The 26,772-nt window shown below is 36.9% G+C and overlaps 1 protein-coding gene across 2 annotated transcripts in view; it reads left to right on the forward strand.

Moving 5' to 3' along the window:
• ARHGEF9 (Cdc42 guanine nucleotide exchange factor 9) overlaps positions 1-26,772 on the forward strand; it is a 133,941-nt gene that overhangs the window by 21,046 nt on the left and 86,123 nt on the right. For both annotated transcript variants that reach the window (XM_047092575.1, XM_047092577.1), the window contains exon 2: positions 13,924-14,115. In XM_047092575.1, coding sequence (XP_046948531.1) covers positions 13,924-14,115 — 192 coding nt within the window. The remainder of the gene's footprint in view (positions 1-13,923; positions 14,116-26,772) is intronic.

Below are 26,772 nucleotides of genomic sequence, written 5' to 3' on the forward strand. Positions count from 1 at the left end.
TCACCTTATCTAGACTATTTTGACTTTTTCTTTTTTAAATTGAAATCCAAGTTAGTTAACATATAGTGTATTAATGATTTCAGGAATAGAAATTTGTGACTCATTATTTGCATATAACACCCAGTGCTCATCCCAACAAGTGTCCTTCTTAATGCCCCTTGCCCATTTATCCCAACCCCTCACCCAACACCCCTTCAGCAACCCTGTGTTCTCTGTATTTAGTGTCTCTTATAGCTTGTCTCCCTCTCTGTTTTTAATCTATTTTGCTTCCCTTCCCTTATGTTCATCTGTTTTGTATCTTAAATTCCACATATGAGTAAAGTCATCTATTTGTCTTTCTCTGATTGGCTTACTTCGCTTGGCATAGTACAATCTAGTTCCATCCATGTGGTTTCAAATGGCAACATTTCATTCAGTTTGATCACTGAGTAATATACCATTGTGTGTATGTGTGTGTGTGTGTATCTGTCACACATATTCTTTATTCATTCATCAATTGATGGATATTTGGGCTCTTTCCAATAATTTGGCTGTTGGTGATAGTGCTGTTATAAACTTTGGGGTGAATGTGCCCCTTCAAAACAGCACTACTGTATCCTTTGGATAAATACCTAGTAGTGCAATTGTTGGGTCATAGGGTAGTCCTACTTTTAATTTTTTAAGGAACCTACATACTGTTTTCCAGAGTGGCTGTACCAGTTTGCATTCCCACCAATAGTGAAAATGTGTTCCCCTTTCTCTGCATCCTCGCCAACACCTGTTGTCTCCTGAGATGTTAATTTTAGCCATTCTGACTGGTGTAAGGTGGTATCTCATGGTGGTTTTGATTTGTATTTCCCTGATGATGAGGGATGTTGAGCATTTTTTCATGCGTCAGTTGGCCATATGGGTGTCTTCTTTGGAGAAGTGTCTATTCATGTCTTTTGCCCATTTCTTCACAGGAGTGTTTGTTTTTTGTATGTTTACTTTGATAAATTCTTTATAGATTTTGGATACTAACCCTTTATCTGATATGTCATTTGCAAATATCTTATTCTTACATTCCATTGGTTGCCTTTTAGTTTTGTTGATTGTTTCCTTCACTGTGCAGAAGCTTTTTATCTTGATGAGTTCCCAATGATTTCATTTTTGCTTTTGCTTCCCTTGCCTCCAGAGACATGCCAAGTAAAAATTTGCTGCGACCAAAATTAAAGAGGTTGTTGCCTGTTTTGTCCTCTAGGATTTTGATGTCTTCCTGTCTTACATTTATGTCTTTCATCCATTTTGAGTTTGTTTTTCTGTATGGTGTAAGCAAGTGGCCCAGGTTCATTCTTCTGCATGTTACTGTTCAGTTTTCCCAACACCATTTGCTGAAGAGACTTTCATTTTTATATTGGATATTCTTTCCTGCTTTGTCAAAGATTAGCTGGACATATGTTTGTGGGTCCATTTCTGGGTTCTCTATTCTGTTCCATTGACCTATGTGTCTGTTTTTGTGCCAGTACCATACTGTCTTGATGATTACAGCTTTGTAATACATCTTGAAGTCCAGGATTGTGATGCCTCCTGCTTTGGTTTTCTTTTTCAAGATTGCTTGAATTGCCCTATTCGGCGTATTTTCTGGTTCCATACAAATTTTAGGATTGTTTGTTCTAGCTCTGTGAAGAATGCTGGTGTTTTTTGATAGGGATTGCATTGAATATGTAGATTGATTTGGGTAGTATTGACATTTTAACAATATTTTTTCTTCCAATCCATGAGCATGGACCATTTTCCCATTTTTTTGTGTCTTCTTTAATTTCTTTCATAAGATTTCTATAGTTTTCAGTGTATAAATTCTTTACCTCTTTGGTTTGGTTTATTCCTACATATTTTATGGTTTTGGGTGCAAGTGTAAACAGGATCAATTCCTTGATTTCTCTTTCTGCTGCTTCATTATTGGTGTATAGAAATGCAACCGATTTCTGTTCATTGATTTTATATGCTGCAACTTGGCTGAATCCATGTATCAGTTCTAGCAGTTTTTTGGTGGAGTCTTTTGTATTTTCCACATAGAGTATCATGTTGTCTGTGAAGAGTGAATGTTTGACTTCTCCCTTGCTGATTTGGATACCTTTAATTTCTTTGTGTTGTCTGATTGCTGAGGCTACGATTTCCAACACTATTTTGAATAACAGTAGTAGAGAGTGGACATCCTTGTTGTGTTCCTGATTTTAGGGAGAAAGCTCTCAGTTTTTCCCCATTGAGAATGATATTACCAGCACTCTTTCATATATGGCCTTTATGCTCTTGAGGTATGATCCTTCTATCCCTACTTTCTTGAGTGTTTTTGTCAAGAAAAGATGCTGTATTTCATCAAATACTTTCTCTGCATCTATTGAGAGGATTATATGGTTCTTATCCTCTCTTTTATTGTGATGTATCTCATTGATTAATTTGAGGATATGGAACCAGTCCTGCATCCCAGGCATAAATCCCACTTGATCGTGGTGAATAATTCTTTTAATGTATTTTTGGATCAGGTTGGCTAGTATCTTGTTGAGATTGTTTGCATCCATGTTCATCAGGAAAATTTGTCTGTAGTTCTCCTTTTTAGTGGGGTCTTTGCATTTCTATTTATTGGAACAGCTTCAAAAGAATAGGTGTTAACTCTTCTTTAAATGTTTGGTAGAATTCCCTTGGAAATCCATCTGGCCCTGGAACCTTGTTTGCCTGGAGATTTTTTATTATTGATTCAACTTCCTTACTGGTTATAGGTCTGTTCAAATTTTCCATTTTTTCCTGTTTCCATTTTGGTAGTTTATATGTTTCTAGGCATTTGTCCATTTCTTCCATATTGTCCAATATGTTGGCATATAATTGCTCATAATACTCTCTTACTATTGCTTGTATTTCTGTGGTATTGGTTGTGATCTCTTCTCTTTCATTTGTGATTTTATTGATTTGTTGTCCTTTTTTCTTTTTGATCAATGTGGCTAGGGGTTTATAAATTTTGTTAATTCTTTCAAAGATCCAACTCCTGGTTTCATTGATCTGTTTTACTGTCTTTTTTTTCCTTTTGATATCATTGATTTCTGCCTAATCTTTATTATTTACCTTCTTCTGCTAGTTTTGAATGTTATTTACTGTTCTTTTTCGAGCTCTTTTAGATGTAAGGTTAGGTTGTGTATTTGAGACCTTTCTTCCTTCTTTAGGAAGGCCTGCATTGCTATATACTTCCCTCTTATGATGGCTTTTGCTGAATCCGAGAAGTTTTTGGCTCTCATGTTTTCATTTTCATTGGCTTCCGTGTACTTTTTAATTTCCTCTTTAATATATTGGTTAATCATTTATTCTTTAGTAGGATCTTCTTTACTCTTTAAGTGTTTATGGTTTTGCCAATTTTTTCTTATTGTTGATTTTGAGTTTCATAGCATTGTGTTCTGAAAATGTGCAAGGTATGATCTCGATTTTTTTGTACTTAGGGCTGATTTGTAACCCAGTATGTGATATGTTCTGGAGAATGTTTCATGTATACTTGAGAAGAATGTGTATTCTGCTTTTTTAGGATGAAACATTCTGAATATATCTGTTAAGTCCATCCGGTCCAGTGTGTCATTCAAAGCCATTGTTTCCTTGTTGAGTTCCTGCTTCGGAGATCTGTCCATTGCTGTAAGTGGGGTGTTAAAGTCCCCTACTATTATGTATTATTATCAATAAGTTTGTTTATGTTTCTGATTAATAAATTTATATATTTGGGTACCTTCTTGTTTGGGGCATAAATATTTACAATTGTTAGATCTTCTTGCTGGATAGACTCGTTAATTATGATACAATGCCCTTCTTCATCTCTTGTTACAGTCTTTATTTTAAAATCTGGTTTGCCTGATATAAGTATGGCTACTACAGCTTTTTTTTATTACCATAAGCTTGATAGATGGTTCTCTATCCCCTTACTTTCAATCTGCAGGTATCTTTAGGTCTAAAATGAGTCACTTATAAGAAGCATATAGATGAGTATTGCTTTCTTATCCATTCTGATACCCGATGTATTTTGATTGGAGCATTTAGTCCATTGACATTTAGAGTGAGTACTGAAAACTGTGAATTTTATGCCATTGTGTTGCCTGTAGACTTTTATTTTCAGGTGATGTTCCCTAGTCCTTTCTAGTCTTTGTTGCCTTTGGTCTTTGTTTTGTCTTTCCTCCACTCAAAGATTCCCCCTTAAAGTTTCTTGCAAGGCTGGTTTAGTGGTCATGAACTCCTTTAGTTTCTGTTTGTATGGGAAACTCTTATCTTCCTTCTATTTTGAATGATAGCCTTACTGGACAAAGAAGGCTATCTTGACTGCATATTTTTCTGATTCAGCACATTGAATATATCCTGCCACTCCTTTCTGGCCTGCCAAGTCTCTATGGATAGGTCTGCTGCAAACCTGATCTGTCTTCTATTATAGGTTAAGGACTTTTTTTCCTTTGCCACTTTCATAATTCTTTCCTTGTCTGTGTGTTTTGTGAATTTGACTATGATATGCCTTGGTGATTGTCGATTTTTGTTTACTCTAATGGGAGTTTTGTGTGCTTCTTGGATTTTGATGGCTCTGTCCTTCCCCAGATTAGGAAAATTTTCAGCTATAATTTGCTCTCATTAACCTTCTTCCCCCTTTTCTCTCTCTTCATCTTCTGAGACTCCTATTATTCAGATGTTATTCCTTGTTAATAAGTTAATAAGAGTTCTCTGAGTCTTGTATTGTGATCTTTGCCTTTGTTTCCCTCCTTTTTTTCTGCTTCATTTTTCTCCATTATTTTTTCTTGTATATCACTGATTCACTGTTGTGCTTTGTACATCCTTGCTGCTGTGGCATCCAATTGAGATTGTATCTCGGTTATAGCATTTTTAATTTCATCCTGACAAGATTTTTCTTCTCTTATCTCCACAGAAAGGGATTATATGCTTTTTCAACCCCAGCTAGTATTCTTATTATTGTAGTTCTAGATTGTATTTCAGATATCTTTCTTATATCTGTTTTAAGCCCCTGGCTGTCATTTCTTCCTGTTCTTTCTTTTGAGGTAAATTCCTTTGTTTTGTCATTTGGGCAAAAGAAAAAATTAATAAATAAAAAATAAAAATTAAAAAAATAAAAAACAAAACAATCAAATAAAGGAAGCTAGATCCTGGGTGTGTTTTGGTCTGCTTGTTGAAAGACACTTGATAGAATAGAGGAAAAAGGGAAAGAAAAGTAGGAAAATAAAAATAAAGGTAAGAAAAATTTTAAAAATTAAAATTTTATATAATAGAATAACATGAAATAAAGTGAAATAGAATAAAAAATAAAAATAATATAGTGAAAAAATATTTATTTTTTTAATTAAAAAAAGAAAGTAAAATTTTCTCTTCTCTTTCTGTATCCAAGAAAAAGAAAGAAAAAAAAATTAAACAAGGACAGAAGAGAAGCAAAAGAAAAAAAGTGAACTAATTAATAAACCAGCAAACAGAATGAAACCCAAATAAGGTTACATCCCGTTTCCCCTAGAACTCAAATCATGAAGCTCTTTATACACTAAACAGGATGAGGGACTTGTGCTGGTATTCTAGGGGATGTGCTTGGAGGCACAGTTGGGTGGGGATTGGAGTAAGGTCTCCGTTCTCCGCTAGCTGGTGCCGCTTAGCCTTACTGGGGTGGCACATGTGTGTGTGCTGGGAGAGGTGGAAATGTCTTCACCCAGCTCTGTAGTCTTAGGAACAGGAACTTTGAGCTCTCACCGTCCTGTGATCAAGCGCTCCTCCTTTGTCTCAAGCCTCTGTCAACTCCCTGCCTCTATCCTGTCCATGTCCAAACTGTCTGCCTGCCAGGTGGCACCTCCCTCTAGAGTTTTATCTCAGATGAATTGTGTTTCAAAACCCCACACTTCAGAGGCCCCTGTGTCTTGGACCCATGCTCTGGGGGAGGGTCTTACTGAGCAATGGCTGGGTGCTGGCTTGCCCCGGAAAATGTTAGTGTGATTGCACAGTGATAGACGTTCAGAGATCATGGAAAATCACAACAGACAGCTGGCACCAGGTTTTGCCACACTCTGGTGTCTTTGTCCCAATACCAGCAAACATGGTGTCTTTGTCCTAATACCAGCAAACATGGCTGCTCTCTGGGGTTCCCTGGAACCTTGGCCTGTTCAGAGGCATATGGCTTCTACCAAATGCACTCCAAGCAGGGGAACCACTTCTCCCTCTCTGGCACATGGACCCCTCAGACCCCACTGCCTGCTCCTGGGGATTCACCCTACTTACTCACCAGAGCACTGAGCTCCAGAATTTCAGACTCTGTGCTCCACTGTTTATAGAATCCTAATGGTATTGAAACCCTCTCCTTTCTTCCCATCAGTGATTTTGGGGAACAGATTTCTTGTTCAATCCCCTGTGTTTTCACCTTTGTCTTTCTCTCCAGCTACTTTCGAGGAGTGTTTTCCCTCACTCTCCCAATGCACTGCACTCTCCCCCTTTCTCTGTCCTCTCCCCACAAAAACAGCTCCCTACCCTCCATGGCTTTTCTCTCCCCCAGTTTACCTCTCTGCACCATGTACCTGTCAAGTTCTGTGGCTCAAGTTATGCAGATTGTTGTGTTAATCCTCAGATCAACTCCCTAGGCATGTAAAATCTTTCGGTGCTAATCTAGCTGCATTTCAGGGATGAGACAGGCTGAGGGGCTCCATGCTGCTCCGCCATCTTCCCCAAACCCGCCTAACTTTTTATTTTTTATAGTTGCCATGTGACAAAAATTTACCATTTTAAAGGGTACAATTTAGTGTATTTTACTACAGTTGACTTAACACAGATTTAAACAGTGTGGGTCCACTTATACATGGATTTTTTGATAAATATAATATAGTCCTATAAATGTATTTTCTTTATGATTTTCTTAACATTTTTTCTCTCGCTCACTTAATTATAGAGTGTGGTATATAATACATATACAATATATATATTAATCTGTTATTGGTAAGGATTCTGGTCAATAGTAGGCTATTAATAGTTAAGTTTTGGAGTCAAAAGTTATACACAGATTTTTGACTGTGTGGGAAGTTGGCGCCCCTAACATCTGCATTGTTCAAGGGTCACCTGGGCATTAATTGTGCAACAATCACTACTATCTATTCTAGAACATTTTCATCACTCCTCAAAGGTAGCCCTGCAACCATTAGCAGTCATTCTCCATTCTCCCACTTCCCCTAGTCCTGGAAACCACTAATCTGTTTTGTGTCTTTTGGGAGTTTCACATAAATGGTGTATAATATGTGGTTATTTGTGTGTCTGGCTTCCTTTACTTAGCATGGTGTCCTTGAGGTTCATTCATATTGTATTTTATTCCTTTGTATTGCTAAATAGTATTCTATTTTGTGTTTGTGTATGTGTGTGTTCACATACATACCACATTTATCTATTTATCAGTTGAACTTCTGCATTGTTTTCACATTTTGGCTATTATGAGTAATGCTGCTATGAATATATGTATACCAGTTTTTGTGTGAACTTATATTTTCAGTATTCTTGAGTATATACATAGGAGAGGAACTACTATGTTAAATTATGTGGAAACTATAATTTAACTTTTGGAGAAATTGCCAAATTGTTTTCCACAGTAGTTTTACCAATTTACACTCCTATCAACAGTGTATGAAGGTTCTAATTTCTCCATATCCTCATCACACATGTTATTATCCATTTTTTTATTATAGCCATTCTATTGGGTGTGAAGTGATATCTCATTGTGATTTTGATTTGTATTTCCCTGACAGCTAATGGTGTTGAGTGTCTTTACATGTATTTATTGGCCATTTATATATATCTTCTTTGGAAAAATGTTCAGATGCATTGCCCATTTTGAAGCGGTATTTGCCATTTTATTCTTCAGTTCTATATATTCTGGATACTAGGTCCTTATCAGATATAGTATATTCAAATATTTTCTTCCATTCTATACATTGTTTCACTTTCTTGATGCTATCATTTGCAAAGCAAAAGTTTTTAATTTGGATGAAGTCTATTTTTTTTCATTTATGTAAAAAACTACTGCATAATCCACAGTCACAAAAATTTGCTTCTGTGTTGTTTGACATGTTTTATAATTTTAGCATTTACATTTAGGCCTTTAATCCATTTTGAGTTAGTTTTCACATATTGTGTGAGGTATGGGTCCAGGTTTATTCTTTTGCATGTGGATATCCAGTTGCCCAGCACCATTTGTTGAAAGGACTATACCCTCCCCTTTTGAATTGTCTTGATACCTTTGAAAAAAATATCAGTTTAGCATAAATGTTGGGTATAGTTCTTTTTTAAGTTTATTTATTTGAGAGAGAGTGTGTGCACAAGTTTGGGAGGGGAAGAGAGAGAGAGTGAAGGCGAGAGAGAAGCCCAAGTAGGCTTTGTGTTTTCAGTGCAGAGCCTAACGTGGGGTCCAATCTCATGAGCCGTGAGATCATGACCTGAGCTGAAACCAAGAATCAGATGCTTAGCCAACTGAGCCACCCAAGCGCCCCTAGATATATTTCTGTACTCTCACCTATTTCATTGATCTTTATATCTATTCTTGTGACAGTACCACTCTCTCTTGGTTACTAAAGGCTTATAGTAAGTTTTGGAATCAGGAAGTGTGAGTCTTTCAACATTGTTCTTCTTTTTCAAAATTGTTTTGGTTATTCTGTGTTTTTAAATTTCCATATGAAATTTAGAATAAGCTTGTCAATTTCTGCCAAGAAGCAAGCTGAGAGTTATGATAGGGATTGTGTTTAATCTGAATCAACTTGCAGAATATTACCGTCTTAACGATATTAAATCTTCCAATCCATGAACACGAGATAGCTTTTTATTTAGTTAGGTCTTCTTGACTTACTTTCAACAATGTTTTGCAGTGTTCAGTGCACAAATCTTGCACTTCTTTTGTGAAATGTATTCCCGAGGATTTTGTTCTTTCTGATGCCTCTTAAATTGTATTGTTTTTTTAATTTCATTTTCAAAAATACATTTGGCCTTTGCATATTGATCTTGTATCATGCAAAATTGCTGAATTAATTTATTAGTGTATATGTGTATATATATAAAATCATGTCATATATGAATAGTTTTGATTTTTCTTTCTAATCTGAATGCTTTTTGTCTCCAGTTGTTCAAGCCTTCAGTACAAATGTTGCATAGAGGTGATGTTTGTTCGTGACTGTAGGATGAAAATGTTCAGTCTTTCACCATTAAGTATATTAACTATGGGTGGTCCATAAATTTCTATCAGCTGATTGAGAAAGTTTCTTCTCTGAAAGGGTGTTGGACTTTCCCAAATGTTTTTTCTCTATTGACATGATTGTGTATTTTTCTTTTTTTTTAAATTTTTTTTTTAACGTTTATTTATTTTTGGGACAGAGAGAGACAGAGCATGAACGGGGGAGGGGCAGAGAGAGAGGGAGACACAGAATCAGAAACAGGCTCCAGGCTCCGAGCCATCAGCCCAGAGCCTGACGCGGGGCTCGAACTCACGGACCGCAAGATCGTGACCTGGCTGAAGTCGGACGCTTAACCGACTGCGCCACCCAGGCGCCCCTTGTATTTTTCAAACCTTTATTCCATTAATATGGTGTATTACATTGACTGAGTTTCATATGTTGAACGAACCTTGCATTCCTGGGATTAATCCCATCTAATAAAGTGGATTAAATACACACACACACACACACACACACACACACACACGTTACTGGATTTGGTCTGCAAGTATTTTCTTGAGAGTTTCTGCATTTCTATTTTTGAAAGTTAATGAAACATTAATGTTAATTATTTTTAAATGTTTTGTAGACTTCACCAGTGATGCCATCTCATACTGATTTTTTTCCCATGTAAGAAGTTTTTAATTAGTAAACCAATCTCTTTGCTTCTCATAGGCCTATTCAGATTTTCTATTTTTTATCATTCTAGGAATTTATTTCGTCAGGCTATCTAATTTGTTGGCATACAGTTGTTCATAGTGTTCCCTTTAATCATTTTTTTTAAAAAATGTCTGTTATATTGGCAGTAATATTTCCTCTTTTATTCCTGATTTTAATAATTTGAGTCTTCTCTTTTTTCTCTATTTTAACTTTTTACAAAGCTAGTGTATTCTTGTATCAATTATGTAATTAAAAAATAAAACAATGGAAGATACATATAAAATAGAAAGGCATATCAAAATGGGGATCTGGGTAAGTTGGTAACTCCCTGGCAGTCATTTCTCCTCTATGGACCTAGGTTTCTTCATCAGAAAGTTATTATATTGGTTCATTGTTGCTGAAGTGGTTGAAAGTCTCTGTACTTTCAGATTATTTACATGATCAAATGTGGGATTAAAGAACATAGTTGGGAGTATTTGTGGGCAGAAAGTAGACCAATTTTGGAGAATCCCGGTATTCCTGAAGGACATAGTAGAGAAGCTAAGTATCGAAATGCACATTGAAGCTGAGTTATGGTAATATTTGAATTCCAGGGTGAGAGATTTGAACTTGGTAACAGGAAACTACTGAGGATTTTGGAGTGTGAGAGTAGATAATCAAAGTGATATTCAAAGAAATTGGTCTGGTAATGGTATATGGGAGGGATTAGAGCTGGAAGATAACCCAGAGAAGTCATCTAGGGAATGGGGGTCATGACAGTGGGAATGGAAAAAAAAAGAGATGAGAACCAGAGATATTCTCTGATTTGGAAAGCACTCCCTGGAATGGCTAAGGGGGCAGGGGAGGGAGGAGTTAGCTGTCTTGTTCACTCTGTGTCTCTCATAATTAGTGGTGAGGCACAGAATAGGTCCAAAATATATTTATTTGTTAAATTGAATTGCATTAACCCAGCTTTGCTTAGAGTTCAATGAAGGCTGAAGAAAATAGTCTTCAAGTACTTTGAGAGGACTTCCAGGAAAGCCTTCCAAGTTGCTAGCCTCTAGACACTCTTTATTCACACCCCACTCCTGCAAATATAATGTACTCCTTCCCTCTGGAACTGTTCCAGAGAGTCATCTAATTCCAGCCATCCAAAATCCAGTATTTTGAATGGGCTTGTCTTAAACTCCTGAGAAGAAAAGAAATGTTTTTCTTTTTAATCTCTTAAAGGCCTGCCTATGGTAACCTTTTTGTTTTGCTGTGTTTTAATTTAAATTTTACTTAGTTAACATACAGTGCAATATTGGTTTCAGAGTAGAATTGTTACTCATCACTTACATACAACATCCAGTGCTCATCACACGTGCCCTCCTTAATACCCATCACACATCTAGCCCATCTCCCACCCACCTCCCTCCATCAATCCTCAGTTTGTTCTCTATCATGAACAGTTTCTTGTGGTTTGTTTCCTTCTCTCCTCTTTCCCCCAGGCCCCTTCCCATATGTACATCTGTTTTGTTTCTTAAATTCCACATATGAGTGAAATCATATGGTGTTTATCTTTCCCTGACTGACTTATTTCACTTGGCATAATACATTCTAGCTCCATCCATGTCGTTGCAAATGGCAAGATTTCATTTTTTTGGATGGCTAAGTAATATTCTAATATATATATATATATATATATATATATATATATATACCACGCCTTCTTTATCCATTCATCAGTTGATGGATATTTGGGCTCTCTCCATAGTTTGGCTATTGTTGATAATGCTGCTATAAACATTGTGGTGCATGTACCCCTTCAAATCTGTATTTTTGTATCCTTTAGGTAAATATCTAATAGTGCAATTGCTGGGTCTTAAGGTAGTTCTATTTTTAGCTTTTTGAGGAACCTCCATACTGTTCTCCAGAGTGGTTACACCAGTTTGCTTTTCCACCAACAATGTAAGAAAGTTCCCCTTTCTATGCATCCTCACCAACACCTGTTGTTTCTTTTGTTGTTAATTTTAGCCATTCTGACAGGTGTGAGGTTGTATCTCATTCTGGGAAAAGGAAAACAAAACTGAAGGTATAATATTTCTATATTTCAAGCTATATTACAAAGCTGTAGTCATCAAGACAATGTGGTACTGGCACAAAAACAGACATAGACCAATGGAACAGAATAGAAAACCCAGAAATGGACCCACAATTAATATGGTCAACTAATCTTTGACAAAGCAGGAAAGAATATCCTATGGTACCATTTTTTATAGCAAAACTTAGCTTGCTTTGTGGGAAGCTGGGAAAAGCTAGTGAATTATTATAGGATGAAGCTTTTATTGTTTCAAAGAGATGACATCATGTATATGATGTGCTTACTTCAATGCCTTAGAATCACCTTTTTGAACAGATCTGTTCCTTGACCAATCATCCCTCATCATTTCCTATTGATTGTATGAAAGGGAAGCTATCAGCATATTGAGGACACAAAGTTGACCTTTGGAAGCTGGAAAGGTATTTCCAATAGAACATTTGTAGAGGGTGATAAGTTCTGAATAGAGATACATTTTTGCACATGTGGCTGTGTATGCAAAGTGCATTAAAAGAAGTCAGCCCTATTTTGGCCTGTGGAAAATAGGTAGATTATATGCTTGTGACATCTCTAGGCTTTCTGGGTGGTAACCATGCTCCTCATCCTCTGTGAGGCAAAAAGAGAGGGGAGAATACACAGAGTTGAAAAGTAACTACTGTTCCTGTAGCTCCATCCCAAAGCCTCTGTCCTCCTACGGCCACTCACTAATAGGGCCTTTCTGGTGGCAGAAATAATAATGCATCTAAATTTCTTGATCTCAGCTTCTTGAGGCAGGAAAGTGGAAAAAGCTGGGGGGTTATGGAGGGCAAAGATAGATTGTTGATTAAAGCTGTTGAGACAACTGACAAGCTCTTTGGTTAATTCCCCTGGCAGATTTTACCACCATTCCTAGGGTCCCACACTTCCTTTTTTCCTTGATACCCTGACTTTCCTCCTTCCTAGGAATGGGGTAAAATGAGTCATCTTCCTGATTTAAGTTGTCATCTCAGATCCAGAAATATCTCACTCAGCCTCCCGAAAGGAGGTTTTTCTGCATCCCTTTGCCTTCATGTGTTGGAATGGGTAGTTTCAATGTCTACCAACTGTACCTATTTATGATGATTCTGATAATTCTCATCTCACCTTGGCCCAATACCTTCCTTACTCTTTTCCTGTTTTCCTTAGAATCAGAGGTGCAAAGATGCTAGCACAGTGGTTAAGAGCACAGGCTCTGAATGTCAGATCACCTGGTTCCTGTCCCAGCTCTTCTGCTTTCCTAACTGTGTGACTTGGGACAAATTACTTAACTTTTTTGTGCCTCTGTCTCCTCTTCTGTGAAATAGAGGTAATAATGGTACATGCCTAGCAGGACTGAGTAATACAATTCATTGAAAACTGTTAGTATAGTAGTTGCTGTATAGTTAGTGCTCAATCAATGGCTATTGCTATTATGTGTGTGGGGACATTCAGTCATTCCCACTCTAAGAACTTTATATACTCAAGGCATGTCAGATTTTAATTATTATTTGTGCATCTTTTGATGTAAATCAACACTGAAGGTCCTGTTTTCAAAATGCCCACTCCAGTATCCAAATTTGGTCTCCATGATCATAGGTGTTGTGTTTGATCCAGATGTGGCACAGGCCCAACCATGTCTGGCTTAGTCTTTTTATCCAGCTGTGCTGCCTAGATATGCTCAAGCATGAATTAGTTATATTTTCCACAACTCCTTTCTCTTCTGAAACCTTAGATAAGAAGCCTCTCAGAGATTACTTTTCCTTCTTCAAAGTTCTATCCTTCTGCATCCTCCATTTTACAGATAGGTCATCAGAGGCCTAGAGAGGATTAAACTTATGGATAGGGCCTGCAAGTCACCCTAAAGCCAAGCTTGACATTCAGTTTACAGGGGCCTTTTGTCAAATGGTCTCTGAATACTTGAAGAATTTAGTTTATCATTTTTCTACTTGATTGGAAACTTTTCAAAGAAGGAAACTATTATTCTTCTTCTGCCTGCTTCCACAGCTCTGGGTGAACCAGGAGGATGGGGTAGAGGAAGGGCCCAGTGATGTGCAGAATGGGCACCTGGACCCCAACTCAGACTGCCTTTGTCTGGGCCGGCCACTACAGAACCGGGACCAGATGCGAGCCAATGTCATCAATGAGATCATGAGCACCGAACGTCATTACATCAAGCACCTCAAGGACATTTGTGAGGTAGGCCCAGCTATGATAGTTTATGTGGGGGCACCCAGGGTGTAATAGAGGGCATTTTCATGAAGAACCAACAACTCTACTGAGCTTTACCTGTGACAGTCCCAAGATGTTGGAAAGAGCAGCTGGACTGGCCTCTTATATTCTGTTCAATGGGTAAAACAGGTCCCTTGGAGTTTCTCAGTCCGTATCTCAGTTTCTCTCTTTCTCTGTCTACCTGTCTAACATTCATCTTTTATCTTCATATTCCTTATTTCTCTGTCTCTCCCTGCCTCCCTCACTTGATCTTCCCTTCCCTGAATCTCTATCCCTATCCTGTTGGCTTCTAATTTGGTTGTTGCCACCCCATGGAAAGGCCTGACTGCATTAATTAAAGCAAAACACATCTCCCTCCAACTCAGTGGTTTACAAACTTGAATGTGCACTAGAGTCCCTGGAGAAACCTGTTAGACATGCAGATTCCAGTCCCCTCCATCTCTTCAAAGTTGTGAATTCTCACTCTGGATAAACCAAAGGCATCTCTATATTTAAAGCATCCCTGGTGAAACTGGTGCTATTGGTCCTCCTCCTTCACTTGAAGAACACTGGTTTTGAGTTATGTCAGAAGAGTTTATGGGGAGGAATCTACAGGAGATAAAGGCTGAGTGGACAATTCTCAGCTCTTTCAATATGCCCCTTTTCCCCCAGGAGCTATGGCTCCACATTCCTTAACTCTATCCCTTCCATCTTTGTGATCTGAGTAAGGATTAGAGCCCTTTTCCTAACACTCCCTTGATGTCATGAGACAAGATGGAATTTTGAAAGGGCATTTTACTAAACACTTTGGGAATACCAATGGGAAATGGAGGAAAGAATGTTTTAAAAAAAGGTTTCTCTCTCTCTCTCTCTCTCACACACACACACACACACACACACACACACACACACACACAATAGCATTCTGCTTGACCCAGGGAAAACTCTATTTTGAATATGTTTATCCCCTTCCTTCTAGGTAAAGAGTCAGGTCCTACTTTCTGTCCCCAAAACCCTGTTGAGTGAGCCCAGGGCCCACTTGGAATCAATAGTACAGCTTTTTTTTTTTTAAATAAGTTTATTTAATTTTGAGAGAGAGAGAGAGAGAGAGAGAGAGAGAGAGGAGTGGGGGAGGGGCAGAGAGATAGGAGATACAGAATCCGAAGCAGACTTCAGGTTCTGAGCTGTCAACACAAAGCCTGATGCAGGGTTCGAACACACAAACGGTGAGATCATGACCTGAGCCAAAGTTGGCTGCTTAACCAACTGAGCCACCCAGGTACCCCTCAATAGTACAGCTTTAACATTTTTTAATGTTCTTATTTCTTTAGAATACTGTTGCCCAGCAGAACTTCCTATAGTGATGAAATATATCTGCATTCTCCAATGCAGTAGCCACTATCCAGCCATCTGTGGCTATTGGGTAGTTGAGATGTGGCTAGTATGATTGAGAAATGGGATTTTAAATTTTATTAAATTTTAATTTAAATAGACACATGTGACTAAATGACACCTACATTGGACAGTGCAGATCTAGAAAGATCAAGGCCAAGGAATATGGGCCTTAATTTCCTTTACCTCAACTCATTTTTTTATCCCTTCTAGGAATGTTAAAGTTTATCCCCACTCTCCCACTCCATGAGTCAGTATAGTGGAACAAACAAGGACTCTGGGGACATGGAATGCTGGCTTTCACATCCTGATTTAACCACTTAGACACCCTATAACCATGAAGTTGCCCCTTAACTTCTCTGACTTTTGATTTTTCTGATTTGTCCAGTGGGCTTCATTATGCCAACCTCTTAAGTTTATTGATAAAACTAAGTAAACATAATGTAATTATTTGTAAAAAGGTAGTTTTACTTTCTTTTCCTTCCCTTTTCATCTATTCTCCCATCCATCCGTGTCTCTCTTTTGTAGTTTTCTCTCCCCCTACCTCCATAAAAATAGCTGAAAAAATACCCTCTGAAATGTGCTCTGTGTCGTTGGGCATGAAACCACTGTCATTCATTCAGCAAACACATTGTAGAGTTCTGCTCCATGCCAGCCTTAGACATGGCTCCTACTTTCAAAGTTTTCTTCCCTAGACTAGTATCTGTATTACCTGGGAGCTTGTTAGAAATGCAGTATTTTTAGCTCCACTCGAGGCCTACCAAGTATGATTCTGCACTTTAACAAGACTCCCATTTGACTTACATTATATATTAAAGTTTGAGGAGCACTGCTATAAAATGATAGCTGTCTTATACTGTCAAAGAGTCTATAATATAAGTACAATGTGTTCTTTACCTGGTAGCTGAGTGATGCTATCAAGATCTAAGTTGGGTCATATCTCTCTTCCTCTCAAAACCATCTGATTGCTGACCATTTCTCCCTGAGTAAAAGCCAATTTCTTATTATTATTTACAAAGTCCTATGTGATAAACCTATTGTTACCTCTGTGACTTGATCTCCTTTATCTTTCCCACCTTCTGTCACTGCTCCGGGCACACTGGCCTCTTGCTGTTCCTAAAAAACTATCTTGCATGCCCCCCTTGCCAGATTTTGCACTGGCTTTTCCTTCTGCCTGGAGCACTCCTTCCCCAGATATCTTCATGGCTTCCTTCCTCACCTCCTTCAAGTCTTTACTCAAATATCACCTTCTCCTTGAGATCATCCCTGACCTTTCTATTTAAAATTATAACCTTGCACTATCTCTCCCTCTTTCCTGCTTTATTTTCCTCTATTGTACTTATTGCTATCTGACATATTATATATTTGCTTATATGATTTCTTTATTGTTCTCCCCTGCTAGAATGTAGATTCCATGAGGGGCAAGTGTTTTTACCTGTTGATTTACTATATATTGCCAATACCTAGCACGGTGTCTGGCACATGGTACATGCTCAATAAATATTGTTGAAAGTAGGAATTAAATACAAGTGCTCACGTGCATGTATTACTTTGGCAAAATACATTCACATCTTATGCCACTTGATTTTCAGACAGGGCAGAGGTTGTTACTGTTATTCCTATTTTCTAGATCAAAAGACTTGAGTCTCTAAGAGACAAAATTACTTTCTCTGAGTTCTCAGGCTCTGGCTCATTGAGAGTCATTTAGTTTTAGAAGGATCTTCTGTTCTCAACTCCAAAACATCTTGGCCTCTTCTTACAGGGCACAAGCTCAGGACAGCAATAGAAGTATTCATCTATCTAGAGGAGGGAGTGCTATGTTCCTGCTTTGAGGACTTGCCCAATCCAGCCAAACCAATTAAAGCTTTATCATTGATAAATATGGAACCAGCATATTACCAACAAAAGCTTTACTTGGTTTGGCTGGATTGGGCCTCTAACTTTGGCTCAGGTCATGATCTCATAATTTGTGGGTTCAAGCCCCACATTGGACTCTGTGCTGACAGCTCAGAGTCTGTATCTCCCTCTCTCTGCCCCTCCCCCACTCCTGTTCTGTGATCTGCTGGTTCCATATTTATCAATTATTCTTGGTGCTGAAGTTAAGGGTTTAAGTGTGAAGTATTTCTTTGTCCCACACTGCAACCACAGTGTTAGAAGGTTTAGCTAGAGCAAAAGAAGGATGGAGAAATCTGTGTCTAGGTGAACCCGAAGACAGTATTTTAGCCCAGGATTGTGTCACCACTAAACCAAAAGCTGTAAGTAACAATATGGTTTATCATAGAGAATACCAGACTCAGAATCGGGATACCCAGGTTCAGGACCCACCTTGGTCTCTGACTGGCTGGGGAATCTCAGGTGAATGTTTTCCATCATGGGCCTTGTTCCTCAACTCTAAAATGAGAAGATTGGAAGAGTTGTTCTTTAAGTGCTTAATTTCTGGGTTTCTGTACAATCTTACTTAAGAAAGCTAAAGAAAGCTGTTGTAGTGATCCAGGTTACTTTTATATTGTCTGCTGCTTCTCCTTGGTACCTGTGAAAACACGTCTTACTCAGGCATTACTGTGTTATCATAATGACTGTGTTCACATGGCGTAATCTACTCTTTCTGTAAATTAAGGGAAATCTCTAAATAATTCCCACTCTTGAGCTTTTGAAGAGGAAATGGGAGACACTACATTCAGTATAAAAAAGGCCACTATCTATTAGAAAATACACACATATATTTGTATATATTTACTGTATATAATGTATAGTAATGTATGTGGCACAGATGATTAAACATATATCATATATTATAATCTTATATAAAATATATATAATACATATAATAATATGTATATTATGTATATTATTATGTATATTTGCTCCTGGGAACAGAAGATGCTTTACAAACATTTAAGTTACAATACCCTTATTTTACAAATAAGAAGGTAGGAAATAAAGTATTTTTTTAAATCAAAGTCATTCAGTGAGGCCAGTGAGATAAAAGATCTTTTTTAATGAGTTCTTTGTAGAAGATGACATTTTTCTTTCTAAATCCAGAAAGTGGGATAAAATAGCTTGGTTCAGTTCTAGGTCACTTTGAACAATGATTGATGGTATTGCCTCCCGTAACCTTAGAATTCACAGTATAATAAGGGAAACTGAGACAACAGGGTAAAGAAAGCTAAAGATGACTTATAAAATTGCCTTGTGTGCCTCTTTAAAGGAAGATAATCTCAGTTAACTCATATCTGTGAAATAAATTCTGCTCTCAAATGCCTCCAGAGAAACTGGACTAGCTTTCCTCAGTCATTTGCATTAGTGTCTCATATCCTTCACCATTAAGAAATTCTTTCTTAGGTGTAGTTGTGTTTATCATGTTATTTCTATTTGATATGCTTAAGCCTGGGATTTCCAAACTTTTTGCCCATTTCACTTTTCCTTTCTGTGAATTGCCTATCCTCATGCTTTCCAGTTGTCTTTACATTTCCATGTACACATAGCAAATGATAACACATTGTAAAATGGTAATATTTGTATAGCATACTAAGGTATAAGGATGAGGCAGCTCAGCAGCTTGAAGTGACCATCTCAGGGGTTTCTAGCTCCCCTACACCTTACCTGTTCACCTTGAATCACCTGGATACTCTAGGCCCTGTTCCTATCCTTATCCATTCTCCTATAGTTTCTTATGTATTAATTAATTCATTTATTTTTGCTGATTTAGAGTAGTTCCTTGTATATTCCAGATATTAATCCCTTGTCAATTTTCCACATTGCAATACCTTCTTCCTGTGATCCTCTTCTTTTTAAATTGTTTTCTTTAATTTGAAGAAAGGATACCTTGGACAAAAAAGGGGAAAAAACAAACACCAATGTAAACATTCTGCTTCTAGTTTAGGTTTATCATCACTAGCATGAAAAGAGCTAGTCATTTTGTAGTTATTCAACATATATTTATTGAGCAGCAACTATATTCCAGGTACTGTAAAACTCTGGGATACTGCTATGGACAGGAAGACAACCATGATCATAATCCCCTAATTTTCTTAAAATTATTTTTAAAGGGTGCCTGGGTGGCTCAGTCGGTTAAGCAGCCGACTTCGGCTCAGGTCATGATCTCGTGGTCCGTGAGTTTGAGCCCTGCGTCGGGCTCTGTGCTGACAGCTCAGAGTCTGGAGCCTGTTTTGGATTCTGTGTCTCCCTCTCTCTGACCCTCCCCTATTCATGCTCTGTCTCTCTTTGTCTCAAAAATAAATAAACGTTAAAAAAAATTTTAAAAAAATATTTTTAAGATGTTTATCAACTCCCCTGTCAGGCCTAAGGTTTCCACACAAAACAATATATGAAATTTATATTAAGTCAGAGCTGAAAGGGGCCCTGGAAATTTTTCTGATATATGTATTTTAGAGATGGAGACACTGAGGGCCAGACTTATGCAAGTCTTTCCCTAGGGAATTTCCCAAAACGTAGGTGATTCATAGGCTCTTCAGTCTATTTTATTTCCCTGCAGTCTTTGGGATCTTCCCTGGAGATAATGGCTATGATTTGTATCCCATATCAAGCTAATTTTAGCTCAATGCGCTAGATCTAGACTTCTAGATCAACCCTGTGGGCTTAAGAACAGAGTGAAATAAGTAGGCAACTTCTCTTTGACTGTTACCATGGCAATGCCAGGGCTAATTTATGCCAATAGTGATTGATTTAAAAATCTCCCATAGTATTCTTAACTACTGTGTGGTCTGCCTTCTCAGAGGCTCTCACATATGGCTTCTGTTGAATCAGTTCACACTACTGCCATATCACCCTTTTCTCTCCTACCATTCAATGGGGAAGCATCTGTCAGCATGTTGAAGCATGCTTGACAGTAAGAGCCACAGACCTCTTTGCTTCTTCTGCCTTGTGTTGTTTTTCAGGCTCCTGTATACCCTGCCTACTCCCCTTTAACTCTGTATTATTTTCTCCATTTTCTTCTGAAAACAGGACTCACAACTGAACTCTGCTCTCCTGCCATGGTGTAACACCTTCCTGTTACTTCTCTCATTCTATCCTCTCAATTTGTTTATTTTTTTCCTCCAACATAAACTGACATTAGGTTTTTTACAGTCACATTCCACTGCCAACTCACCTTAATCTATGTGCCCTCAAAAAATGAGTGAATGAGAAGAAATAAGTATTGATTGACCCCTAAGCCAAGCATTTTTTTCACCATTTCTGTGGAAAACTAATATAGTCACCAGGTCAGCCAAAGGAAGAGGATGAAAAATAAAAGCAAGACCCCAGGGACTAGTGATCTCTCCTGGTGTTTCTCCCCTCAGAAGCCTAGGTAGTTGTGTTGGGTAGTGGCTAAATGTGACATTTTGGGGTTCTCTTACTACCCCCATATTCTTATGTCCTATTTCTTATTTCCTTGATAAGGGCAGTTTCTATTTGGAATCCCATCGGAAAGCCATGTGTCTTAAATAGGACTGATGATTTTTAGAAAACATTGGTTTCTCCCTCTTTCCTTGATAATACTGTTCTCAAGGTAGGCTTCTTGAGATTGTATTCTTTACATTTTCTCACAAAGACTTTTTTCTCCAGTTTTATGCAAAAGACAAGACCATTAGAGGAAGATTGAAAATAGGAAAAATACAATCAGAATTCACCAAATAGAACTGTTTGAACTTTTGTATAATTGCTTGAAAAATCTGTATGTATATATGTGTGTATATATATATATATATATATATAATATGTGTAATATATATATACACAAATATATATATGTATGTATACATATGTATATACTTATATGTCTAAATACATGTATGTATTTACAGAGCTATAATTATGGGGACATATCATTTGTTTCTACTTTTTAATGTTATTTCATAAACACTATTTCATGTTTCTAGACAGGTTTTTTTGTTTTTATTTAAATTATGGTTAGTTAACATACAGTGTAATATGAGTTTCAGGTACATAATATGTTGATTCAACACTTCCATACACCACCTGGTGTTCATCACAACGAGTGCATTCCTTAATCTGCGTCACCCATTTAGCCCATCCCCCCACCCACCACCCTTCTAGTAATCATCAGTTTGTTCTCTATAATTAAAAGTCTGTTTCTTGGTTTGCCTTTCTTTTTTCCCCTTGGCTCATGTTTTGTTTCTTAGATTCCACATATGAGTGAAATCATATCTTTAACTGTCTTTCTCTGACTGACTTATTTCATATAACATAATACTCTCTAGCTCCATCCACATCATTACAAATGGCAAGATTTCATTCCTTTTTTTTAAGCTTATGTATTATTTTTGAGAAATAGAGCAAGTGGGAGAGAGGCAGAGAGAGAGGGAGAGAGCAGACCCCAATGCAGGGCTCGAGCCCACAAACCATGAGATCATGACCTGAGCAGAAGTTGGACGCTTAACTGACTGAGCCACCCAGATGTTGCAAGATTTCATTCTTTTTGGTGGCTGAGTAATATTCTAGTGTGTGTGTGTGTGTGTGTGTGTGTGTGTGCGCGCACAGTGTATCTGTATGTATTCATCAGTCAATGGACACTTGGGCTGCTTACATAGTTTGGCTATTCTAGATAATGCTGCAATAAACATTGGGGTGCATATATGACTTCAAATTAGTATCTTTGTATTTTTGGGGTAAATACCTATTAGTTCATTTGCTGAATTGTAGGGTAGCTCTATTTTTAACTTTTTGAGGAAGCTCCATACTATTCTCTAGAGTGGCATGCTCCAGTTTGCATTCCCACCAAAGTGCAAGATGGTTCCTCTTTCTCTACATTCTTGCCAACACCTGTTGTTTCTTGTGTTGTTGATTTTACCCATTCTTTAAGGTATGTGGTGATATCTCGTTATAGTTTTTTTTTAATTTTTTTATTGTTTATTTTTTGAGAGAGAGAGAGAGAGACAGAGACAGAGTGTGAGCAGGGGAGGGACAGAGAGAGAGGGAGACCCAGAATCCAAAGCAGGCTCCAGGCTCTGTGCTGTCAGCACAGAGCCCAATGCAGGGCTCAAACCCATAACTGCAAGATCATGACCTAAGCTGAATTTGAATGCCTAAGTGACTGAGCCACCCAGGTGCCCCTCATTGTAGTTTTGATTTGTATTTCCTGATACTAATGTTGAGCATATTTTCATATGTCTGTTGTCCATCTGTATTTCTTCTTGGAAAAATGTCTATTCATGTCGTCTGCCCATTTCTCTTTTTTTAAGAGAGAGAAAAAAGTGCATATGCAAGGTATGGGGGAGAGTGGGAGAGAGGCAGAGGAAGAGAGAGAGAGAGAGAGAGAGAGAGAGAGAAACTTAAGAAGGCCCCACGCTGAGCATGGAGCCCAACGCAGGTCTTGATCCCACTACCCTGGGATCATGACTTGAGCCAAAATTGGCAGTCAGATGCTCAACCGAGCGAGCCACCCAGGCACCCCATCTTCTGCCCATTTCTTAACTGGATTATTTGGTTTTGGGGGTGTTGATTACTATAAGTTCTTTATATATTTTGGATACAAATCCTTCATCAGATATGTCATTTGCAATTATCTTCTCCCATTCTGTAGGTTTCCTTTTAGTTTTGTTGATTGTTTCCTTTGCTATGCAGAAGATTTTTATTTTGAGGAAGTCCCAATAGCTGAAATTTGCTTTTCTTTTCCTTGCCTCAGGAGACATATCTGAGAGAAGTTGCTACTGCTGATGTCAAAGAGGTTACTGCCTGTATTCTCTTCTAGGATTTTGATGGTTTCAATTCCCACATTTATATTTTTAGTCCATTTTTTATTTATTTTTGTGTGTGGTGTATGTAAGGGTCTAGTTTCATTCTTTTGCATAATACTGTCCAGTTTTCCCAACATCACTTGTTGAAGAGACTATCTTTCCCATTGGATATTCCTTCTTGGTTTGTTGAAGATTAATTGACCATATAGATGTGGGTTCATTTCTGGGTTTTCTATTCTGTTCCATTTGTCCATGTGTCTTTTCTTTTACCATACTGTCTTGATGACTACAGGTTTTTAATACAGCTTGAAGTCCAGAATTATGATGACTACAGCTTTTTTTTTTTTTCAAAATTGCTTTGGCTATTTGTGGTCTTTTGTAGTTCCATACAAATTTTAGAATTGTTTGTTCTAGCTCTGTGAAAAATGCTTTTGGTATGTTGATAGGGATTGCATTAAATGTGTAAATTGCTTTGGGTAGTAGAGACATTTTAACAGTATTTGTTCTTCTAATCTGTGAGCATGGAATGTCTTTCCATATCTTTGTGTCATCTTCAGTTTCTTTCACTGGTGTTTTATAGTTTTCAGAGGACAGGTCTTTCACCTCTTTTGTTAGGTTTAATCCTAGGTATGTTATTGTTTTTAGTGCAATTGTAATTGGCATTGATTCCTTCATTTCTCTTTCTGCTGTTTCACTATTGGTATGTAGAAATGCAACAGATTTCTCTATGTTCATTTTGTATCTTGCAACTTTACTGAATTTGTTTATGAGTTCTAACATTTTTTTGGTGGAATTTTAGGGTTTTCTATATAGAGTATGATGTCTTCTGCAAATAGTGAAAGTTTGATTTCTTCCTTGCCAATTTGGATGCATTTAATTTCCTTTTGTTGTCTGATTGGTGTGGCTAGGGCTTCTAGTACTGTGTTAAATAACAGTGGTGAGAGTGGACATCAATGTCTTACACCTGACCATGGAGGAAAAGCTCTTAGCTTTTCCGCATGTAGGATGATATTAGCTGTGGGTTTTTCATATATGGCCTCTATTATGTTGTGGTATGTTCCCTCTACTCCTACTTTGTTGAGGGATTTTAAGCATGAATTGATGTTATACTTTGTTAAATGCTTTTTCTGAATCTATTGAATGATCATATGTTTCTTATCCTTAATTTTATTAATTAATATGTTTCTTATCCTTAATTTTATTAATTAATAATTTATTTATTTATTAATTATCATGTTGATTGATTTGTGAATATTGAACCACGCTTGCAACCCAGAAATAAATCCCAATTGAATGTGGTGAATGAATTTTTTAAAGTTTTGTTGGATTTAGTTTATTATTTTGTTGAGAAATTTTGCATCCAGGTTCATCAGGGATATTGGCCTGTGTTCTCTTTTTACTGGAGTCTTTATCTGGTTTTGTAATCAGAGTGATGTTGACCTCATAGAATGAATTTGGAATTTTCTTTCCTTTTCTATTTTTTGGAATAGTTGAGAAGAATAGATATTAAATCTTCTTAAAATGTGTGGTAGAATTCCACTGGGAAGTCATCTGGTCCTCAGCTTTTGTTTCTTGGGATTTTTTTTATTACTGATTCAAATTATTTCCTGGTTATTAGTCTGTTCAAGTTTTTGTTTCTTCCTGTTTAAGTTTTGGTAGTCTATATGTTTCTGAACATCAATTTCTCAAATTCAAATTCAAATTCAAATTCAAATCAAGTTCATCAATTTCTCCCAGGTTGTCCAATTTGTTGGCGTATGGTTTTACATACTATTCTCTTATAATTGTTTATATTTCTGTGGTTTTTGTTGTTATTTCTACTCTCTCATTTGTGATTTCATTTATTTGGGTTTTTCCTCTTTTGTTTCCAGTAAGTCTGACTAGAGGTTTATCAATTTTATTAATTTTTTCAAAGAGCCACCTCCTGGTTTCATTGATCTGTTTTTTTTTATGTTATATCGTTATTTTCTGATATAAATTTTATTATTTCCTTTACTGAGTTTAGGCTTTGTTTACTGTCCTTTTTCTAGCTCCGTTAGGTGTAAGGTTAGGTTGTTCATTTCAGATTTTTATTTCTTCTTAAGGTAGATATGTATTGCTATAGACTTCCCTCTTAAGATCACTTTTGCTGCATCCCAAAGATTTTGGACCATTGTGTTTTCATTTTCATTTGTTTCCATGCATTTTTAAAATTTCTTTTTTGATTTCCTAGTTGACCCATTCATTATTTATTAACATGTTGTTTAACCTCTATGTATTTGTGGTCTTTCAAAATGTTTTCTTGTGTTTGACTTCTAGTTTCATTGCATTGTGGTCAGAAAGATGACTTAGATCTACGATTTGTTGAGGTTTGTTTTGTTGGTTAATATGCGATCTATTCCAGAGAATGTTCTGTGTGCACCGGAAAAGAATGTGTAGTCTGCTCTTTGAGGATGCAATGTTCTGATTATATTTGTTAAGTCCATCTGTTTCACTGTGTCATTCATCCATTGTTTCCGAGTTCATTGCTATTTAGATAATCTGTCCAGTGATGTAAGTAGGGTGTTAAAGTCCCCTACTATTATTGTGTTATTATCAATTAGTTTCTGTATGTTTGTTATTAATTGTTTTATATATTTGGATTCTTCCATATTGAGTGCATAAATATTTACAATTATTATATCTTCTCATTGGATTATCCCATTTATTATTATATGGTGCCCTTCTTCATCTCTTGTTACAGTGTCTGTTTTAATTCTAGTTTGTACAATATAATGATTGCTACTGTGACTTTCTTTTTATATCCATTTCTGTGATAAATGTTTCTCCATCCCCTCACTTTCAATCTACAGGTGTCTTTAGGTCTAAAACAAGTCTCTTGTAGGTAGCATATAGATGGGTCTTATGTTTTTTTATCCATTCTGGCACCCTATGTCTTTTTTTAATTCAAATTTTCATTAACACACAGTACAATATTGGTTTCATAACTATAATTTAGTGATACTTTACTTACATACAATATCCAGTGCTCATCACAACAAGTACTAACCTTAATACCCATCACCTATCTAGCCCATCTCCTGCCCACCTCCTTCCATCAACATTCAGTTTGTTCTCTATCACTAAGAGTCTCTTGTGGTTTGTTTCCCTTTCTTCTCTTTTTCCTCTCCCTTCCCATATGTTCATCTGTTTAGTTTCTTAAATTCCACATAGAGTGAAATCCTATGGTGTTTTTTGGACTGACTTACTTCACTTAGTAGCATAATACATTCCAGCACCATCCACATTGTTGCCAATGGCAAGATTTTATTATTTTTGATGGCTGAAATATATATATATATATATACATGTAAAGTCAGCCATGGTGTGTGTGTGTGTGTGTGTGTGTGTGTATATATATATATATATATATATATATATATATATATATAGTATATATACCATATACCACATATATATACATACACATTATATGTATATATTATATATATATATATTAGTCATCCATGGTGTATATATATATATATATAGTATATATACCATATACCACCATTTATATATACCATATATATATATA

This window comes from Lynx rufus, unplaced genomic scaffold, assembly GCF_022079265.1.
Source record: "Lynx rufus isolate CCGP_SWC_20201006 ecotype Redwood Valley unplaced genomic scaffold, mLynRuf1.p SCAF_30, whole genome shotgun sequence".
Classification (NCBI taxonomy): domain Eukaryota; kingdom Metazoa; phylum Chordata; class Mammalia; order Carnivora; family Felidae; genus Lynx; species Lynx rufus.